The sequence below is a fragment of the Vombatus ursinus genome, unplaced genomic scaffold, assembly GCF_900497805.2.
Source record: "Vombatus ursinus unplaced genomic scaffold, bare-nosed wombat genome assembly UNPS02014768.1, whole genome shotgun sequence".
NCBI lineage: Eukaryota > Metazoa > Chordata > Mammalia > Diprotodontia > Vombatidae > Vombatus > Vombatus ursinus.
The window spans coordinates 31,466,313-31,489,174 of record NW_020954546.1 but is presented as its reverse complement, the minus strand read 5'-3'; the positions used below and the strand labels follow the sequence as shown (position 1 = coordinate 31,489,174).

General features: G+C 40.6%; 1 protein-coding gene and 1 pseudogene across 1 annotated transcript; both read right to left on the bottom strand.

The window, feature by feature from the left end:
- Positions 1 to 8,768: 8,768 nt before the first annotated feature.
- Positions 8,769 to 15,000, bottom strand: LOC114042937 (annotated as a pseudogene).
- Positions 15,001 to 15,782: 782 nt separating this feature from the next.
- LOC114043342 (C-C motif chemokine 8-like) lies at positions 15,783 to 19,164 on the bottom strand. The gene is made up of 3 exons (XM_027862420.1): positions 18,945 to 19,164; positions 17,595 to 17,709; positions 15,783 to 16,318 (listed from the first exon to the last, which is right to left on the bottom strand). Exons 1-3 carry the CDS (start codon positions 19,093 to 19,095, stop codon positions 16,147 to 16,149), a joined length of 438 nt encoding a protein of 145 aa, XP_027718221.1. The 5' UTR covers positions 19,096 to 19,164; the 3' UTR covers positions 15,783 to 16,146.
- Between the last annotated feature and the right edge of the window lie 3,698 nt (positions 19,165 to 22,862).

Here is a 22,862-nt window from a genome sequence, read left to right as displayed (position 1 = left end):
TGTGACTCCTATTGGTTCTCGGGAACAGAAATTATTAGGCTCTTCTGCTTTAAGCCATAGATAGGAAATAAACATCTTCAGACAGGTACCCAACTAAGAAGGCCTGAAGGGGGGTTATCTGGGGTACAGAATAAAAGTACACTCCCTTTACAACATAAGGATAAAATACCAGAGACAATATCATTACTCATTCTTCTTGCCTGACTGGAGACTCCATTCCTTCCAACCCAGCCTTGGAAACTCCTATGGCAAACATAGACAACATGAGACCAGAGAATTAGAATTTTAGAGTTGTAAAGAATCTTACTAAGTTTGGGGCAAATCATTTCCCTTCTCTGGGTCTTACTTTCTTCACTTGTCAAAGGGTTTAGGCTTGCTTATTTCCCAGATCCTTTTTAATTCTAACATACAATGGGTGGATAAGTCCTCATTGTGTGATACTGACTGCCCCTGACACTAGCTAGGTCCAAATTTGTTTTGTTGCAACAGTCCACTAAAGAGTCAAGGAAGAACCCTTGCAAGATTAAAATAAGTCCTGGGTCCTTCTTTACATCTTCCTTTCCCTTTAGGAATAACTGATGTATTGAGAGCCCACCTCCAAGATACTGTTCAATGTCTTATGCAAGAATATAAAGAAAGGGAGGTATCCTTTATCAACTTTTCAATTGAGTCATGTCAATTTGAGTTATTTTGATGCCTCATGTGGGGGCTTCTAGAAATGCTTTGCAGGTCCAAAGTACTTTGTGGGTCAGGATGTACTTAAAACTGTAACTCGTTAAGCCCCTATCAATTTCTTTCTTTCTTTTTTATCAGCAAGTCAGAGGACACACTAATTCAAAGCAAAGGACATTTAATCAAATAGGATAGCAAATATTGAGACAAGAAAAGATTCTCTTACTTTCCTATGAAAAAAATACTTTTCTACAGGTGACCATACTACTAGTGTGGGAGAAAGTACACATGCTGAAGTTACATGTGACTCAGCAACATACATAAAATATATGTTACTTAGAAACACATAGAGAAAGCACACACTTGGGGATGTATGTAGACAGGGTTGCCATAAGGTTGGTATAACTCATACTGCTGATGCTTCAGCACCACTGATGTTTTCTGGTGATGTCACTGAGTCGCTCTCTGTTTCTTTCTGCTGGGTGTTCAATCTCTGTTCTTGTCTGGATGCTGACTCCCTAGTCTTGCTTGCTTGCTTGCTTCCTCCTTGGTCTTATGTACTTTGACCATCCTCTCTGATATCATCTGATGGACTTTGGCTATTTGGTCTCTTCAGGTCTATCTGTTGCTCTTTGCCACCATCTACTGGACAGCAGTGGCTAGAAAAACCTGTGGCAGAGATTGCTACAACTCCCAGCCAAGCAGCCCCTACAAGTCCCCCAAATGCCACAGGCTAGGATAAAATCTTTTCTTTCAACTGTCTTTCTCCTCACCCTTGGTACTTAGTCTCCAGCCCCAGATAACAATGTCAGTTGGGATTGGGGTATTTTTTGTAACTCCTGTCAGATCCTTGATTGTGAATGGAAAATGCGTTTCATGGACTTCCTCCTCCCAACTGCCCTCCCGCAAAATTCACAGGAGCTATTTAGGGGGCTGGGGTGCTAAAGTTTCCCTTATTACTAAGATCTTCTTTGAATGATAAGCCAATGAACCCTAGGTAAAACAATGAGAGTCTTTGGCTTCTATAACTGGGCTACATTTTTTCATTTATTATGTATATGATTGTCTACTTACACAGATTTTTGAGGTTATACATGTAAAACTTCCCACAAGAATGTTTTCTCTCACTTCTTCCAAGAAGTAACTAAATAATGCATGAAGGGAATGTGGAACAGTGGAAAGAGCATAATTTGGATCCGGGTGACTTAGCTTTGAATCCTAGCTCTGTCTTAGTTTCTGTGTGACTTAGAGAAAATTACTTACCTCTCTGGATATGTTTCCTCAACTGTGAGAGGGTTGGAATAGATGGTTTCTGAGGACTCTTCCAGTCCCAGATCTATGAGTCTATAATCCTGTGCCTTAATGATACACACGTGGAACTTTTACAAACTCATCATTTACTCAGAAGACTTCCTGATTGACTGAGAGTGAGCCCAGGATTAGAGGAATGAACCAATTCAGAGAGTCCCATAGAGGCAAATCTCCAGAGTAGCCAGGTAGTTTTCCAAGACAGAAGGTGCCATTGTCAGCTGGGCCCAAGAGGCAGCTAGAGGAGGGCAGCTTAGATGGAAACAGGATAGGCAGAGCCAGGCCTTGGAAATTAGTCAAGGATTAGGTTACAAAACTTTAGTGCTAATGAGTAGTTTTTTAAAAAAATAGTCATAGTATAGTATTTCTGAGAGTGTACAGTTTCTTTTCCCTTATAATTATTCAAATGAATGGGTGATCTCATGGGCGTGGGTGTTCCCTTCAGTGATGAAGATAACAGCACACAAATGCATTCTCATTCTGTGCAGTTGTAATCTGTGCCTTTCTCTAAGTTCATTGCAGGGTACCCACCCTATATGCTGGGGTTCATCATTCTCTCCTGACACCACAAGGATACCAGCAGAACATACAGGCTGCTCATTGGTTGATCCATTTAAGCCCCTTGAGCATAGGAACTGTTTTGCTTGTATCCCCAATGCTTAGCACAATCTATGGCACTTAATAAATACTTGTTGGTTGGTGGCTTGGTCACTTGCTATTGCCATGTTAACAGCTCATTTTCTTTTCCCAATCATGCATTTCGTGATACATTTATTCATTCTTCGTTTGTTATAAATCCTAGAAATTGCAACCTTGAGGTATAGATTGTATGGAAAAAAGTCTGGAAGGGAAAGATGTAAGTGGGTGAGACTAGGGTAGCAAGAGCCAGTGACAATCATCCAATCAATCAATGAACAAGCATTTATTAAATTCTTATGATGTGCCAAGCACCAAGCTTAGTGCTGGGGATACAAAGACAAAAGTGAGATAATCCTCGCCCTCAAGGAAATTACATTCTGATGTAGGGGAGACAAGATTAGTATTAGATTAGATTAGATTAAATTTCATCGTATCACATCACATCACATCAGATAATGTATTATTATATTGTATCATGTCATATTATATTGTAATTTTGAATGTGTTCTCCATATAATTACATATACATATATTTATGGTATTTATGTGTATATAAATAGTATATTTATGTATATACATATATAGCATACATATATAATATATATAGTATTTATGTATATATATATTTAATTATATATACATATATTTAGGTAGAGAATGTTCTAGCAGTTGGGTGGTAGTATGGGCAAGGATCAGGAAAAGCTTCATGAAGGGAATGGCACTTGAATTGGTTCTTCAAGAAAATCAGGGATTCTAAGAAGTAGAAATTAGGAGGGAATACTCTCCAGGCATGGGGATGGAAGATCGAGTACCGTATATGAGAAACAGCAAGTATGCTGGATCATAGAGGTCTGTCTAGGAGAGAAGTAATGTGTAAGAAGGCTAGAAAGGTAGGTTGGTGCCCAGTTGTGAAAGGATTTAATATCTGATCCTAGAGAGAATAGGGAGTCACTGGAGTTTGTTGAGTAGGAGAGGGTGGCATAATAAAATATGCATGATGAAAATCACTTTGGCACCTGGGTAGAGATTGGATTGGAATAGAGAAAGGCTTGAGGCAGGGAGACTAATTATGAGACTATTTCGGGGGGCCCAAGCAAGAAGTGATGAGGGGTCAGACTAAAGAGGTGGCTGTGTGAGTGGAGAGAAGGGGGCATTTTCGAGCACTGTTTCGAAGATTGAAATTGTAAGATTTGTCAACTTATTGGTCATGTGGAATGAGTGAAAGTGAGGAGTTAAAGATGATACTAAAGTTTTGGATCTGGATGACTGAAAGGATGGTGGCCCCTTTGGTAATAATAAGGAAGTTTGGAAGAGAGCTGAGCTTTCAGGGAAATATGAGTTCTGTTTTGGAAATTTCGATGTCTCCAAGACACCCCTTTGAAATGTCCAGCGGGCAGCTGCTGATGCAGAACTGAAACCCAGGAGGGAGATCAAGGCTAGACAGAAATCTGGAAATCATCTACATAGAGATGGTAATTGAATCCTTGAGAGCTGATGATAACAGGAGAAAGGAGTTAGCCGATTAGAATTTTGGTACAGCTTATCTCTGACCTTAAGGAGCCAAGTTTCCTCAGGGATGAGGCAGTTCCAGGAAATCTGAGTCCTCAGATAGAGGTTCACTTACATGGCAAGTTTAGAAAATAGTGGGGGTGGGACCAATATGATGAATTAGAGGCAGCAGCCTAGCTGAATTCTCTCAACATTTCCCTCTAAACAACTTTAAAATAATACCTCAAATCAAATTTTGGAGTGGCAGAGCCAACAAAAGATCAAAGTGAGACATTTTTTGAGCCTAAGAAAACTTAGGAGATCTTCAGGAGAAGTCTGTAACGTCAGGGTGGAGGCCTGTCTGGAGCATGCACAAAACATGACCACAACAGCAGCAGCAGCTTTAGGAGCTCTCAGCCCAGAGAGGGTAAGGGGGTGGAACAACTGGCTAGAAAAAAAGATTACAAGGGACCTGTTGCTGGTACTGGGTATGGTTGGTGCTGATTGGCAACTCTGTTGCCAATATGTGGTTCTGGGTCAAAGTTCCAGAGTGGAGAGGAGGCTGGTGGTCAGCCACAAGGGAGCAGGGGCCTGGTCACAATTCCAGGGGCAAGGAGGGCACTAGTGCTTGCTAGCAGGTGAATAAGGTCCTTTCCTGGGTAAAGACCAGAGCACAGGCCAGGAGAGGAGTGATCATACTTCTCCTTGGATCATACCATCTTGAAAGCACCAAAATCTTACAGATCCTCAGAACTAGCTCTGAAAATAGAAACACAAAGAACCCCTTAAGCTTGGGACAGTGCACCCTCCACCTCCAACTTTAACAGAAAGTTAAAAGTGAAGAAATAGGATAGAAGAATAGGCAAACAATAAAAAAGAACCAGAACATTAAAAGCTACTATGATGACAGGGAAGATCAAGACACAAACTCAGGAGAAGACATTGATGTCAAGACAGATGCCGGCAAAGTCTCAAAGGAAAAAAAAAGGTTATTGACTGTAAGTCAAACAAGAATTCCTGGAAGAACACAAAAAGGATTTTTTAAAATCAAGCACAACACTAGAAAAAACATAGGAATAAATGGAACTTTCCTTAAAATGATAAGTAACTTGTTGTTTAGTCTTGGGGTTTTCTTGGCAAAGATTCTGGAGTGGTTTGCCATTTCTTTCTCCAGTGTGTCCTCATTTTACAGATGACGAACTGAGGCAAATAGGGGTTAAGTGACTTGCCCGGTGTCACACAGTTAGTAAGTTTCTGAGGATGGATTTGAACTCAGATTTTCCTGATTCCAGCCCAGTGCTCTATCCACTGCACCACCCAGCTATAAAGAGTATTTATCTAAATCTATCTAAAATAAGTAGTTTCTATCTAAAACCATCAGCAAGCATTGCCTGTAATGAGGATAAGATAGATGCCTTCCCAATAAGAAGCAAGGATGTCCATTATCACCACTACTATTCAATATTGTACTAGAAATATAATATATACCATATTATGATACATAATATAGAAATGTAATACAGCAATGAGAAGAAAGAGAAATTGGAGGAATTAGAATAGTAAATGAGAAAATAAAACTATTACCCTTTGCAGGTGGTATACTGTTATACTTAGAGAATCCTAGTGAATCAACTAAAAAACTAGCTGAAACAATTAACAGCTTTAGCAAAGTTGCAGGAAATAAAATAAACCCACATAAATAATCAGCATTTCTACATATTACAAACAAAGTCAAGCAGAAAGAGATAGAAAGAGAAATTCCATTTAAAATAACTGCAGACAATATAAAATACTTGGGAGTCTATCTGCTACGACAAACCCAGGAACTATATAAACACAATTACAGAATGCTTTTCCCACAAATAAAAACATATCTGAAGAACTGGAGAAATATTAATTGCTCATAGATAAGCCAAGCCAACATAATAAAAATGACAATTCCTCCTAAATTAATCTACTTATTCAGTGTCAAACCAATCAAACCACCAAAAATTATCTTACAGAGGTAGAAAAAATAGTAAAAAAACAAAAGTACTCCAGAAGGAAAAATTCACAATTCAGTCGACAAGCAGCAGGGTAATAGAGGAGGTGATAGGGTATAATGGAAAGAAGCCCTGAAGTCAGAGGACCTATGTTGAAATTCCACTTCTGTCACTTAATATTTGTGTGACTTTGGACAAATTACTTAAGCTTCTTGTGCCTTGTTTTCCTCATCTGAAAAATGGGTAGATATCTCTGACCTCCCCTGCAACACTAGATGAAGGTCCTATTTATTAAGGACCTATTATGCTAGGCAACGTGATAGCATTTATATTTTTTTTCTCCCAGGTGTCAAAGTGCTCTGTTGTCTAGAAATCTCCAATGTCAAATATACCTCTCTCTCTCTCTCTCTCTCTCTCTTTCTCTCTCTCTCTCTCTGTCTCTGTCTCTCTGTCTCTCTGTCTCTCTGTCTCTCTGTCTCTCTGTCTCTCTGTCTCTCTCTGTCTCTCTCTGTCTCTCTGTCTCTCTGTCTCTGTCTCTGTCTCTGTCTCTCTCTCCTCTCATAAAATCATGGTCCATGGCCCATCTCTCTCTCTCCTCCAGGAAGTTTTCACCTGCTTAAGACCAACCATTATCATCAGTGTAATCTCTGACTCAGCCTTCCCTTCAAAGAGCTCTTGCAGTTTGAGCACAGTTTATTTGTTTGTATCTAAACTTAATCTTTTTGATCTCCCTATTTTAGTTCCAACTTCCTCTATTATGCTCCTAAGTGCTTTGTGAATATAAACAGGCTTGTTAAATGATTATACCCCTTAATGCCAAAATACACTGCTCTAATCGTGATCTACCTCTTACAATTAAATCTCTATTAGCAAATTGTCTGGGAACAAAGGCTTGTTCCCCACCCCTTTCGTTTTTTAAATACTAAAATTCCACAAAGTTGTCCTTGCTACTGAAGGAGCTAGCAGAAGTGTGGATGTACTCAGTAATGGGCTAGCAGGAGTTGAGGAGGAGGAGGAGGAGGAGGAAGAAGAGGAGAGGAAGAAGAGGAGGAGGAGGAGGGGGGAGCAGGAGCCATGAAGGATGACATTTTTCTGATGTTATTTAGCTGTTCCACGTCCATTAGTCTTATCTAAAAGCCTTAGTTTAAGAATCTTAAATTGCATTAAAAGAAGCATCATTTCTGGGAATAAGGAGATGAGTGCTACTGAAGAAACCCTGGACCTTTGAGAACACTTCTGTGGCACTGGTCTCATTTCCAGGAACGATAGTTTAGTAATGTCAATATAAGCTAGAGAGGCTCTATAGGGCAATAAGATAAATGAATAGATGACATACAAAGAGATATTGAAGAAACAGGGGGAAGTTTGGTGGAATAGTGGATGGAGCACTTGGCCTAGAGTTCAGTCTCACACACGTCCTAAATGTATTATCCTGGGCAAGTCACTTAACCTCTGTCATAATAACAGCACCTACATCACAGGGTTATTTTGAGGATCATAGGAGATATTTTAAAATACTTAACACAGTGCCTGGCACATGGTAGATGCTTAGGAAATGTTTATTTTCTGTTTAGCCTGGATAGGATTCAATTCAAGGAGCACAAGATAGTTATCTTTGGACACTTGAAGGGAAATCTGTCCCCTGGAAGGGGTGTAGACATTTTCTGTTTGGTCTCAGGGGACAGAACCATGAGCAGTGGGGAGGAATTATAGGGAAGCAATTTAAGCTTGATGTCAGGGAAAAAAGCCCATCAACTTCATAACGATGAGAGCAATACAAATATGGTGTTAAAAGGAAATTCTTTGTTTGGATTTACGAGGCAAAACTCAGGACAAAGAGAATTAGAAGGAGTTTATTAAGATACATCAAGGTAGCAACAGGTTGACAAACTGATTACTAGAGATCAACAAGGGATTCGAGATGGAGCAGCTTTTATTGCTAACTTTTGTAATGAGATTAAGCCAATTCAGAGAAGCCTACCTCAGCAAAAGGGGCGGGCCATTGCATCTCAGCTCTTCTCCTCATCAAAGTAGCAGGTATGTGACAGGTGGGGGTGATTGGCTATGTGATTGATAGTAGGTAACTCAAAAGCTGCAGACTGAGTGATGCCTCTTCCAACACTGAATGACAAGCAGGGATGGGAACAATGACTCAGAGTCAGCATAACTTTCAATAACGGAACTAGTTGCCTTAGGAGGTAGTGAGTTGTCTCTCACTTTATTATTTTTTTTCTCCAGGTTAGGCCCTTTTAATGTATACTAAGACAGGCTTCTGAAACAGGAGCTATGAGAAAGCATTTGTCTTTTTTGTTTACAGTCAAAAACAGGTGTAAAAATGAAACTGCTACAGATATTTGTAAGAAAAAATGGTTTTGGGATATAGTTATATATGCTAGACAACTCATAGACAGAAAGGTTAACTCCCACATCTATCACCCATCTCTGCAAAAAGTTTATATGGAACATCTGTCCAGTCAAAACCAACCATTCTCTCCCTTGAAATGTCATCCAGGTTTTCCCAAGAAGACTTCTGGATTGCATGTTTGTCTTGGAAAGTCCACAGAAGGCTCTGCCAACGATTAGATGACAAGATAAAACTCCTGGAGTCCATTCAAAAATTGGAGAATAAGTTACTCAAACTTCACCTTTTTTCCTTGTTGGCTTGTTGTTTCCTCCTCCTTAGAAACCACCCTGACCTCCAAAGTTTCCTCGGCTTCTGTTGTCTTGGGTTCCTCTGCTACTTCCTCAGCAACTGAACCCACAACCACCACCATGACCACTACCGTAGCCTCCAAAGACGCTGGACTTGGCCCAGGCCAGAGTTACTTTGTTTCCATCAATCTTACCATCTTCCTTGACTTTGTTCACAGCTTTAGGCAACTTCTGAGCTGAAGTCCACAAAACCAAACGTTATCTCCCTGTTTGTGACTGTCCTGGTACCAACAGAGCCATGAAAAGAATCTTTCGATGTTTCTTCTGTCATGTCTTTGGACAGACATTTGATGAACAAAGGACCAGCTTCTTGGGGATGCATCAATTTGCTCCTGTCCCTTTAGCTCTAGCTTAAGAGCTCTGCCTTCAATTTTGATATTGCTATAAGACTCCCAAGCTTCTTTAGCATCTTCCGCAGAGGCAAATTCATTGAACAGGCAGATACATTTTAGGTCAGCCTTGGTTGCTCTGGGACAAGCTAATCCATGTCTTCTTCTCAAATACTTTGTACAGACTTTCTCCAGTAGCACTGAAGGTGAGGTTATTCAGCACCAGGGTCATTGAGTCTGCTGCCTTTCTGACATTCCCACTCCAGGAATTATTCTTCCCATCTCTTGAATTCTCTTGACCTTGACTTTTCTCCCCTGTGTTGTCCAGAATGAATATTTGACCATCAATTTCAGTTCCCTGTTTCTCTTTCAAGGCTTTGTCCATGTCTGCTTTTGCTTTAAATTCAACATAGGTAATTCCTTTGGACAGTGTCCATCCTTGGTGCAGACCATTCTAATCTCAATAGCATCTTCAAACCCTTCCTCGAGTTCTCTCTGAATTACTTTATAAGGCAGATCCTTGATGAAGAGCACCCTTAAATCTCAATCTTTTCTGCTTTCTTTTGCCTTTTCCAGCTTCACCACTGAGTTTCAGAGCCTCTCCCATGTCTTCAGTCGATTCAAATTCCTCACATAGCCAAACTTCTTGGTGGCATCAATGCAGGCATCCACATTTCTAAGTTCCTTTTTTGCAAAGATATCCTTGATGCTGGTTTTTAGCTCAGAAGCCCTTTTGTTGAAGTTCAGGTTACCAATGAAGAGATTGAAATTTGTGGATGCTTCGGGTTTCCGATTCCAGTTTTTTGGCTTTGGGGTCCATTTGCCCATTTCCTTTTTCCTCTTCCCTGGTGTTTCTTTGATGGGCACTTCTTGCTCTTCCTCCTCCTCTTCCTCCTCTTCATTTTCACTTCCCTCCTCCTCCTCATCTTATTCCTTGGCTTTCCCAGCTTTCCCATGGGCAGCTTTCATAGAAGTAGCTTTCCTTTGGTAGGAATCCATAGATTCTTCTTCAGAATCCACCCCCCCTCCCCTTCTTCATCTTTATCACTTCCACCTTCCTTCTCATCCTGAGTCATGTTTGATTGGAGCTGCTCCCATTTTTGTGGTTCTTATTCTTCATCCTCATCTTCACTGTCCTCTTCTTCAGATTCATTGTCTTTTTTCTTGGCTTTCTTCCCATTTGGCAATCCTTGGCATTCTTACCACCTGGCCACCCTTCCTTTTTGGTTGGGGGAGCTGCTGCTTTAGCTGGAGTAGCTCCCTTCTTGCCTGGTGTGATGACAGCTTTGGCTGGGTTAGCCACTTTCTTGGCAGGGACCATGGCTACCTTCTTACCAGGAATCTTACCTTTGTTTGTGGCACCAAAGGCTTTTTTTGGCTGGTGATATTTTCTTTGCTGGTATAGCCACAGCCTCCTTACTCTTCTTCTGAGGGAATACAACCTCTTCTTCACTGCTTTCTTCTTCATTTTCTTGTATGCCGTCATCCTCACTGTCTCCTGTCTCCTTTGGGGAAGGGGCCATTTTCTTCGTCTCTCTTTGGTTTCTAGCTTCCCCACAGTGGTGGCCTATGACTAGGTGGCCAAGGGTACAGATTTGATGGCAGAGATTCAGGCAATGTAGCTGGCAGAGGAAAGTGTGGGGAGGAGTCCATCCCCCAGCAGCCCTTTGCTGGTGAGACCTTTCCACCTTAAACTGAAGGAGTGGGATTAGATGTCCTCTGACATCCCTCCAGTTCTAGAGCTTTGAGACTAGGAAATATCAAACTCACACCCCTCTACCTACACGAGCATTTTCCTGGTCATCTTGGATGCTATTGATTCAACAACCTCTCCACCACCCCAAATTACCTTGAGTTTATTTTGACACAGTGTAGTAGATTGGGAGCTAGCTTTGGAGTCAGAAAGACCTGAGTTTCAGTCTTGCCTCAGGCATACACTGGATGTGGGATTCTACATAGATCACTTAACCTCAGTACCCTGGGCAACTCTTTCAGATGATCTTTGGTAGGAATCCATAGATTCTTTTTTCAGAATCCTCCTCTTCTTCATCTTTATCACTTCCATCCTCTTCTCATCCTCAGTCATGTTTGGTTGGAGCTGCTCCCATTTTTGTGGTTTTAGGTGGTTCTTATTCTTCAATTGCAGAGAAGGTGCCAATCTACACTGGTGGAGGGAGGTTTCTCACCTGGAAGTTCTTGGGGTATCCTTGAGAGACTGGGGAGAGGTTAACCTTCTAATTCTTCATAAGCTCCCATTTTCCCTCCTGATGGTTAATAGATATCAGTGAGTCAGCCAGACTTAACTAGCTTTTAGAAAACAGTATTTACTAAGGTGGGATTGTTAGAATAATTGGCAGAAAATATTCCCTCCCTGAAAAGACTCCGACATACTCTTCTACAAGTACCTATAGAATCCAGGGGAAAATGGGCTCAAACTTGAGAGCCCATGGTCACTCCCAGATTGTGAATGTCCTATTTGCTGAAGATGTTTCCCCTAGTTACGCTATAGTTTTTCTGCTGGGTTTCTTGAGAGCCTTGAATTTGCTGTTCCTCATCACATCTAGTCTATCCTCAGCTCCCAATAAAGACATTTTCACCATCCATTGCTTTCACAGGGACACTGGTGGAATGTCAATGAAAAGCCCTAATCCTTCAACCTCTTGAAATTTAAAACAGCCTCCTCTGGCCAAGGTGGGAGGGGAGGTAGGGAAGGAGACCAATATTTTCCTCTCCCCTACTCCCCAAGCAATGACTTCTTAGGGGCTTGGCTAAATGCTTCCACCACTTCCACCACTGGAATTCTTAATTCCAAACTAACTTGTTGTGTTTCTACAAGTCTGCCAGGATATTGCTAAGTCCCTCAAACAATCATAACAGATTTCTGGTTGATAGGCAGGAGATAACTAATCCCTAATCACATCGAGTTCACATGTCTGATCAATTTATTCAACAGATACCTGTCTTCACCTAAAAAGAGTGACAAGGATACATAGGGCAGAGTGTGTGACTCTATACCCCACAATCTTTCCATATACATATCCATTGCCTCCTTCTCTAGGAAGTAAACCCCTGGAGGGAAGATATCATTTTATTTTTATCTTTGTATTGTTACCACTTAGCACAGGACCTGGCACATGGCTCATTCTTTATTAATGCTTGTTTACTGATTGATAACTTGTCTGCTATGCTATAGAGAGATTTTTTTCTCCCAGGTTTGTATGTCACTCAAGTTTTTTCCAACTCTAAAATTCTGTGATTCTGTGATGTTTCCAACAGGAATAGAAATTATCCTTCCATTCTAATTCTTCTCTAGCCCTAGAAACACCTAACGTAGGATTGGTCACACAGAAGGCGTATATCCTCACTAAATGAATGAATGAGGTTTTCTTCCTAGTGGCTAAAATAAGGTGATGGTTTGAATTGACTACAAGTACTCAGAGGTGGTGAAGTTCTTCACTCACATCCTTCTGAGTGAGTACAAATTGGTCATCTGACGACTTGGAAAGAAGATGGCATTAGTGGTTCTGGGGGGTAAGGATTACAGGGCATTGGGATAGGTGATTTCCCCAAGGACAGTGGGGTAACTTGGAGAGAGAAAAACTCTAAGGTCCCTTCCAGGCCTTAGATTTTATAATAAAAAAAAAGTGTTTATAAGCCTTTCTTGTTTTGAGTGTTTGGGGAAAAGCTACCTCACAATTGCATCCTCCTAGTTCTCTCCTTGTGGCTTGGTTGGGTGTGCAGATATTTGGGAGAGAAAGCAGAATAGTCAGGGCAAATGGGTGCCAAGATACCACCTGGGTGGCCTTGACTCCTTCCAACTTCCCATCTCTTAGATAGGTCATCATCAATAGGTTTATAATCAGTTCCATCAACTCCCCCAACCAACTAATAAGACTCAAAAGCCTTATTTTGCTGGGTCTGGTTCTCTTGTTCTTGCCACCTCATCCCCACACTCCCAATGTCCAGAGACCATTATACTAAGTAAAAGGATTCAACCCATAGATTGATGATACTGGTTTAATGACAAGAGCAATGGATTTGGAATCTGGGGACCTGGCTTCAAATCCCAGCTCAGTCCCTTACAGCATATATGACCTTGGGGAAGACATTTATTACCTATGGACCATAATTTCTTCATCTGTAAAGTATCTTCTAGATCTCTAGGATTTCATCCTGATACTTCTTTCCTGGAATTCTTTCAGATGGAGTCAGCAATCTAATCTCCCTATTGATACACATATAGATAGGGACTGCACCTGTAATTTAATTGGTTTAGGGGGAATCTCATATGAGGATTGTTCCTCAACTAATGCTGGTTGGCAGCTTGTCTGCAACATGCCACTTTGTCCCTCAGTTTCTTCATCTGTAAAAAGAAGGCATCAGACCCAAATGTCCTTTAAGGTCCTTTATAGTTCCAAATCTATCCTACTATAACTCTGAGGGATTAAGAGACTTGCCATCTTCTCTGCTCCAAGGCCAGTTCCCTATCCATGACACTACACTGCCTCTATTGATAAAATAAGAGTAATGCATGTTCACAAAGATACTCTATTTTTTCACAGGGATATTTTCTGATAGGGAATCTACCCTAAGCAGATGGAGCTCATAGAAGGGATAGAAAGGGATGTCCAAGACAATCCAGTCCAACCCAGAACCACCCTGTGATTATTTGGCCTATTCTCAGGTGATAGATCCAGAGTCTATGTGGGTAAGGTGAAAAAAGAAGAATGATTGGAACACACTGAACTGCAAAGGCCTACTGAGGGACCATGGTTTGGGAGTCTCAATTTCCATGTACTGCTATCCTCAAGTAAAATATCACTGACAGAATGTTGTTTAGCACCTAGTACTTTCCTACCTCTGCAGATATTCCCTTCCTCAGGGCCCCATGTAGCTCCCCTTACACTGGGAACTCGTGTGTGTGTGTGTGTGTGTATGTGTGCATATGCACATCTGTGCATATGTGGTAGAACAGAGAGAAATACTTAATCAAGATCAAAAGATGGGATGAATTTAGGGCAGCCTCCTAGCCTCTGGACCTCCATTTTCCGTCCTCCCACCTCTCTTCTGAGATTCAGTACCATGTCTCCAACTCTACTCACTGAGCATTTACCTTCAGATGTCCCATAGGCACCTCAAACTTGATATGTTGAAGACAGAGCTCATCATCATCCCCCCAAGCCCTCCCTTCTTTCTAACTCTTTCACTTCTTCTGAGTGCACCACCGTTCTTCCAGTCATGAGGTTCATGACTGAAGAATGACTCGACTTCTCAGTCTCTCTCATTCCACCTTGTCGAATCTTGATTACGTTTCCTTCACATTTCTCACGTCTATACCCTTCTTTCAAATCACACTCTGACTGCCTCATTACTTCTGGATTACTGGAAGAGTTGGCCTAATTGGCCTCTCTGCCTCAAGTCTCTTTTGTCTCCAATCAAATCTCCATGCGAACGTAGAGATTATCAACACCACCAATGGGATATTTGTAAAAGCACTTAGAATAGTACCCGGCAAAAGTAAGCGCTTTATAAATCTTATTCTCTTCCCTCCCCTCCCCACAGTTTCCATAGTGATATTCCTACATTACGGGTCTAGCCATATCACTGTTATGCTCAAGAAGTTGCAATGGGTTCCCATTGCCTTTAGGATAAATATAAACACCTCCTTTGTCCCTAAAGTCTGTCACATTCTGTCTCATATATTTCCAGGCTGATCACATATGATGTATATAAAGAACATACATGTCATACACTCTACCTTCCAGAACAATTGGTTTACTTGTTCCCCATATATGACTGTCTCCCACCTCCATGTCTTTGCACAGGATGTCCTCTCCTCTCGTGTCAAGAACGGTTTCCTTCAACTCCATTTCTTAGAACCCTTGGCTTCTTCCAAGCTTCAGCTCAAGGGCTATTTCTTCCAAAAGGCCTTGCGTTTATGCGTTGGTAAACATGTGTATCCCTAGTAGAATGTAAATCCCTGAGATCAAGGACTGCCACACTTTACTATGTGGATACCCATTGGCCTGCACAAGAGCATAACATATGTTTGCTGATTGCTAATTTTTGATGGATGTCATTTCTCTTAGCTCTGGAAGAGCAAATTCAAAACCCATAGCCCATTTACTCTGACATAGTGAACTGACTTAATTTAAGGCTGATCTTAAGATAGCTCAGGACTGAGAATTTCCCAGAATAATTAAATAAGTCAAACACCTGAATGAAAAACTGCCTCCTGATTCAGTTAACAGGATACAGGATCCTAAGGGCATAACCAAATTTCACAACCAAGTAGAACAAAGGTTTTATCTGTCATCATTTCATTTTTTGACTTTTAATTTTTTTTTTACAAAGTCTAAGGAAGGATTCCTTAATATCTATGTATAATGAGCCTCTTTGGTAGTATGACTTTTATCCTGGTCATAATTGGTTTCCCCTGAAACTGAGACAGCTTCAATCAATTCAAAATGCCACCAATATACTTCTTTATTCTTTAATGCCTGCTCTCTCCTCCACCCCTTCACCTCAGCACCCTCCCATCCTGGGTAATTTATTCTCTCCATACACACACACACACACACACACACACACACACACACACAGACACACAGACACACACACACACACACACACACACACGAAAATGCCGTTGCCAGGTTTTACAAATGAAACTTTATTTTTATGGCAATTTTATCACCATATTGTAATCTCCTTTTCCATAGTAACATCTTTCCAGACAATTTAATCATTATTCAAACAAATTCTTGTCATTTTCCCTTGAGGTAGGGAGGAGAAGAATTTCCCCCATTTTGAAATGAGTCAGCTAAGGCCCACTGAGGTTAAATGACTTGCCCAAAGGTTGGTTACAAAGAAAAATAAATAAAAATAAAGGCACAAATATTTATGGCACATTAAATTAAACAGCAATAATAAGAGTAAACATTTAAATTATAATAAATGTCTCAGGGAGCAGCTGTGGAAAACTGGATGGAAATAAATTATTCTTTACTCCTGCTTTAGTGTGAGGTCACATTGGGGTAAGAGGTCACATTGGGGTAAGAAGAAGTGGTTAGGGCCTTCATGGGCTTCATGTTCTTGGCTTTCATATTGTCTAGGTTCTTCATAAGATCCTCGACCCACTGATCCTTTGGATTAGCACAAAGGCTGAGGCCACGTTTGGTCACAAAGCTGTGGAGGAAAGATTTTATAAGAGCTTTTGTTGAGTATCTTTGTGTATTTAGCCAATGTGGTTGAATCATCCTACCGTAAACCTGTTCTCCACCCCAATCTTGACACACTCCAAAACTGGGATAGGAGAAGGAGGTGCATCAGGAGAATATGATGCCCATTCCTGGTAGAGCTATTCTGTTTCTTGGGTTAGTTTATAGAGTTATCCCTACAAGTGGGGAATAGGTGGTTATGATAAAACGATGAGTAGTGACTGAGATAATTCACACATTGAGCTAGAGTGGACAGTTGGGGATAAAGGAAAGAGCCAAGCAAGGTTTAGAGACCTATATACTTCATCCCTTTGTGTCTGTCCACCAGTTACCACTGCCCACTTGGATGTCATCTTATTCCAGCTGCAGATCCAAGAATCTTTTTGTTCTTCCCTGCCTTTCTGCGTGTGAAATCAATAAATCTCAGAGTTATCTTTTAGAGCACCTTATATGGAGTGATAGAATTATGGAATGTCAGAGTGGAAAGAGACCTCAATAATTATTGGCTCTCATTTGTCAGAGGATCAAGAGAAGCTCAGAGAGTGGAAATGTTTTGCTCAACGTGACTAAAAGACAAAGTGGCATGTTTACTTTCGTAGGGGAACAGGTCATAGACCTAGAGCTAAAAGGGTCCTTAGAGATCATCTTGTCCAAACTTGAGAAGACTGAGACCCATGGAAGTTAAATGACTTGCCCATTGTCACATAGATATTCAGCATCAGAGTTGGAATTTGAACCCAGATCCTCTGATTCCAGAGCCAGTATTCTTTCTGTTCTACCACTCAAATTTGGCAGATATTTCTGAAAGAACACCAAGTCAAGAGTCAAGAGACTGGGCTCTCCCACCAAATGGCTGTGAGGCTTTGGACAAGTCACTTCCTTGTCATGGGTCTCATTTTCCTCATCTATGCAATGAGGAGATTGGACTAGAGAGTTATCCTTTGCATATCATTCCAGTTCTTGTCTTCTATGATTCTAGTATTCCACTCTTGCCTTGGATTTGCTAATGTCAGTCGTTTTGATAGTGTTCCATATTCCTTTTTATTTTTATCAGTAGACTCAATTACATGAAAAATCCTCTAACTAGTTCTTATATCCAAACACACAAAGTCCTAAATCAGCTCTACTTTCACTTCCCCAAATGCCAAAGATTGATTCAGCTTCTGCTGTCCCCAATCCTTTCCTGCCTTGTGTGTAGTCAGTGCAGTACTGTAATTAGGATGTCATTATATGCATTAACTTACATCACTGCTTCTTTGGAGCACATGCTGCTGGTGTTCTTATAGCTGACCAGGAGTTTCAAGGGGATCTTCTTGTTGGTATATTCAAAGCAGCATTTTTCTGGAGTATAGACGCCATCTGAATCAATTGAGGCAATATTTGTAAAGCATTTAGCGCACATCTAGCACATAGTGGATGCTGAATACATTTGTTCCCTCTTTCCCTCCTCTTCGAATAAAGCTCAAATGAGAAATGTTTAGGATGTTTTATGTTTCCCCTGAAAGGTGAGTTATCCAAGAAAGGGAATCCAAGAGAAGATAAGGTACGAAGATCAAAACCCTTCATTTGCAATTCTGTGCCATGCTGCTCTTCTCTACCCCACCCCCAGCCCAGGCTCCACCCCCACTTCAGATCTAAGGACAAGAATGAGTCCCAGGGCAAGGCTAAGGATGCTACTAAGGGTGTAGGTGTGACATGATTCAGGACCTAGTTCAAGCCTTCGTTGCTCTACCTATGAAATGGGGAGGCTACATAGTAATACTATCCCATTTCTACCTGACGAGTTTCTGCAATGCAATTAGTGAGCTGAGATTTGGAGACTGAGAACTTTGGACATTTAGTTATATGGTTTTTATTATCTGAGACAGCTAGGTTGCACAGAGGATAGAGCCCTGGCACTGGAGTTAGGAAGATCTGAGTTCAAATGCTGACTCAAAAAACTCACTAGCTGTGTGACCCTGGTCAAATCACTTGACCTCTGCTTGCCTCAGTTTCTTCAATTGCAAAATTGGGATAATACCTCTCCTTACTTCCCTGGATTGTTGTGAAGACCAAATGGAATATTTCATAAAGCTCTTATCACAGTGCCCGTTGCATACAGTAGGCATTTAATAAATGCATGTTTCTTTCTTCTCCTGTAGATAACTAAGTATCTAGTGTTGAAATTTCAATAAAAAAGCAACTGTACTATAACTGATAAAAAAGTCAAGTTAATTCAATGTCAAGTTCAAATTCTGGACTTCTATGCAACATTTTGCAAAAGTTCCTAGAGTTCAACTCTAGAAATGCCTTCTCCATACACCAGAGTCTTTCTCTTCGAGAGGGACACCCATCATGGTAGGGAAGGATGCTGGGGTGGAAGCCATGCTCAGTTTAAGATGGTGTGATAGGAAGGGCTTGAGACTGGGAGTTAGAAGTCTTGGGGTCTAGTTCAAACTCCACCATTAACTAGCTGTTTCCTTAAGAAGCCATTTTCTGGCTCTTGGTTAAATAAAAGGATTTCATGAAGTCTGAGGCCCTTCTGATATTTAATGAAAAAAAGATGAGGGCAGGTATCAGGAGGGAGGGGAGGAAGGAGGATCAAGGACACTTACCTGGTGTGGCATAGACCTGACAGATGAAATAAGCAGTGAGGAGGACCATGGGCAGAACAGCTCCAAAGATCTTCATGGCAGCGCAAGGAAAGAAGCAGGCTTTGGGATGATGTTCAGTAGCTTCTAAGGTTCTGTCTGCCTTACTGATCATTCGGCTCTCTTTTCCTCCGTTTTAAAGGGAGAAGGAAAGGGCTCTGGAGGGATGGGGGGGGGTCATCTTTAGGGCTGTCAACAGTGGAGAGACTCCTAAATCTGCTGAGCACACAGCATGGATCTGGGGACTTTGCCAGGAAGTAAGAGAGGGAAGCTGTGGTTTTGAGTTATGCGTGGTTTCCAAGTTGGGGCTAAGATGATAAGGCCATGGGTGGAAAGAGCCCTACCCAAGATGACTTCAGGAAGTGAGCTCCTAAAGCTATTCTAAGTGGCCTAGCTTTTTCTAAAATCAAACCTCTTCCTCAGAAAAGGAAGGAAGCAGGGAAACCAAGGTCAGAAAGGGGTCTGTACAGATTTGAGGATCTTTCTACTCCTGCCCAATGTTGAAGCGGAAGTCAGAAACCTCTGGGTGAAGAAAAAAGGAGACAATCCTTGGGAAGAACTCTGGCTTCTATTAAAATAATCACCAGTCCTTAATGTGAAAATATGTTTAACGTGATTGCACATGTATAGCCTATATCAGATTGCTTGCTATCTTGGGGTGGGGGGATGGGAGAGAGGCAGAAAAATTTGGAACTCAAAACTCTTATTAAAAATGAATATTGAAAACTATATGTACATGGGAAAAATAAAGTACTATTTACTAAATAATAATAAAAATAACAAAATAAAATAATCACCAGTCCTTTAGGATTGCCAGGCTAATGGACAATAGTGAGACAGAAGAGATGGAGGCCTTCTTCTTTCCCCAATGAGCCTTCTCCAAAAAATAGGTGGGGTGATGCAGAGGAGATTCTGCAGTGGCATGCACAGGGTCAACCACACTACCAATGCCTTGGGTATGCTTTCTTTGCTATCCCCTAAATGCTACATGCTCTTTCACACCTGCACAGTTTTGCTTAAGCTAACCTCTCTTTCTGGATCCTTCCCTTCTTTTCTTTACTTATTAACACTCTAACAGAAGGCTTAGTCCAAGTCTCATTTTCTCCATATAGAATTCCTTGAATATTATAGCCAAGTTTAAAAACATCATTCTGAGAAAGGGTCCATAGGCTTCACTGGGTTTCTAAAGGATTGCAGGAAACAAAAATAATAATGCTTGTTCTATGTGCTCTCTCTTAATGATCCCACCATTCTCATGGTTTCAGCTTTTACCTCTATGTAGATAATTCATAAAGGCCTCAGTTTCTCCCCAGAGTTCCAGGTCCATATTCCTAATGACCGGTTGGCCACATCCACCTAGATGTTCCCTCTAGTATTTCAAACACAATATGTAATAACTAAACTCATCTCCGACCCCCTTTCCTAAACTTTCTTATTCTAATTTCTTTATTTCTGTTGAGAGCACCACTATCCTTCTGGTCATCATGCTTATAACATCAAAGTTCTCTTTTATTCTTCCCTCACCCTCATCCCTGACATTTAAGCACTCCCTTCAATTCTACCACAGCAATCTGTCTTGCATAATCCCTTTTTAGCTCCTGATGCAAACACCTTATTTCATGCCCCCTCTCCTTTTCACCTTGCCTTCCCATCAGTCTCCTGTTCAGTATATTCCCTTTAATTGATGTTTCCCTCTATTGCCCAAATTCTGTCTCTGACATGTCACTTTACTTGAAAGTGTTCAGTGGCTGCCCATTCCCTACTGAATAAAAAATCAATAGTTGTTGCCATTCAATGGCCTCCTCTGTCTGGCTGTAATGTACATTTCTCATATTATGTTTCTCATTACACTCATGTTATAAGATCATAGATTACAGATTTAAGGCTTTCAGAGTTCTACTCCTCCATTTTATAGAACAATCAAATAAGAATCAGAGAGTGTGAGTGACTTTTTGAGGTCACACAGGAAGTTTGTGACAAAACTAGAATTTCAACCCAGGTTATCTGACTCCAAATCCAATACCATTTCCATAGAGCCACATTGCCTCACCAACATGATACCCATTTGGACTGCTCCCCACTCCTTATTCTCATTCTATTTCCTTGTAGCATTTTGTCTTGCTTAGAAAACAATGTTGTGTAACATAAAGGACATTGAATACGGAGGGAGTGTGGGATAAGAGGAATTTCAAGGTCCTTTGCAACTTTGCTTTTCTTTGCTCATATGGTTTGTGAATTTCATGGAAGAGAATTTCTATTTCTGTGTTTGGTAGTACCATAAAAGAAGCAGACTCTAAGCCATGTGCAGTGAGTAGAACCTTCTCTTGGCTCTCACTTGATGATTTTTAGAAAATCACTGTTATATCATACTCAGCAACTGCGACAACATCATTGAATGCTGACTGATTACTTTTAGAAGTGTCTGCTGTTTCAGTTGCCTTCTCCACTGGTGATGGGGTATATTTTCAAGTGTTCAGCAAACACGGCTGCCACTGCCACACTTATCTCATTCCCACCACTGGGGCCACCATCTCGCTGTCTTTTCATTTTTCTTGGATTCCATAGGACAATGCTTGATTGCTTTCCAGGTAAGTTTCTTCAGGATATAGTGCAATAGTTGATGACCATAATTTTATACCGGGGTAGAATTGGGTTCTGGGAAGCTATATTAATGGAAGGAAAAAAAAAACCATTTTGCTAATGTAGCTTCACATGTTGCAGAGTTTGTGAAATTTGAAATAAATCGGTAGCTTTAAGGAGTTCCTTCTAAATCTTGATGTTTCCTTAGGACTGAGAGATTGGAGCTCCTTCAGGGACAAGTAATGAGTTTTTTTAAAAAATAAAGCCTTATTGATATCTTTTGTTCTCACATCATCTAAATTTTATCCTATGTTTCTTTTGCTTTTCCTTTTCTCTCTGAGAGAGCCATCCCTTATAACAAAGAACGTTTTCAAAAGAAAAAGAAGATAATTAAGGTCACCAATACCAATCAATACCTTTTAAAATTAATTTTAAAAACTATTATTAAATATTAAACTATTATCATTAAATTATTTTAATTTTTATTTAAAAATATCTTATAAAAATGAAATTTAAAAATTTAAAAATATGTATATATACAATGTTCTACATCTGTGGACACCCTATCTCTGCAAAGGAGTTGAGGAATGTATATTCCCATATCTCTTCTCTGGGGCCAAATTTTTTTTTGTAAGTTTGTGATATTTCTAAAATCTGTTTTGTGATTGATTTCTTTCCTTTACATGGTTGTAGTCATTGTATGTATTGTTTTCTTTGCTCTGCTTACCTCTGTCTGCAACAGTTCATGTAGATCTTCCCATGCTTAACTGTATTCATCAAATTTTCTGTTTCTTACAGTATATTAATGTATGAAAATTTGTTCAGTCTTTCCCTAATAGGTGGCATCTAGTCTGTTACCAGTTCTTTACTACCACATAAAATGCTGCTGGGGAGCTAGGTGGTGCCACAGCACATAGAGCGAAGGGCCTAAAGTCAGGAAGATTTGTTGTCCTGAATTCACATCTAGCCTCAGACACTTACTAGCTGTGTTACTCTGGGCAAGTCACTTAACCCTGTTTGCCTCAATTTCCTCATCTGTAAAATGAGCCGGAGAAGGAAATGACAAACCAATCTAATATCTTCATCAAGAAAAGCCCACACAGGATTATGAAGAGTTGGATGTGACTGAAACAATTGAACAACACAAAATTCTGCTATAAATAGTTTGGTGTATATTACATTTGGCTGCATTTCTGTCAGAGACCTTCAGTTACAAGCTAAGCAGTGGAATCTCTGGATCAAAGAACATGGACATTTAGCCATTTTATTTTCATAATTCTAAGCAGTTTTTCAGAATGGTTG

Excerpts from the sequence above, each read along its gene's own strand:
- LOC114043342 (XM_027862420.1), bottom strand. The coding sequence starts at position 19,095 with ATGATCAGTAAGGCAGACAGAACCTTAGAAGCTACTGAACATCATCCC. Across the intron at positions 17,710-18,944 it reads TCAGGTCTATGCCACACCAG|ATGGCGTCTATACTCCAGAA; the intron begins GTAAGTGTCCTT and ends CAATTGATTCAG. Across the intron at positions 16,319-17,594 it reads TGCTCCAAAGAAGCAGTGAT|CTTTGTGACCAAACGTGGCC; the intron begins GTAAGTTAATGC and ends TTTCCTCCACAG.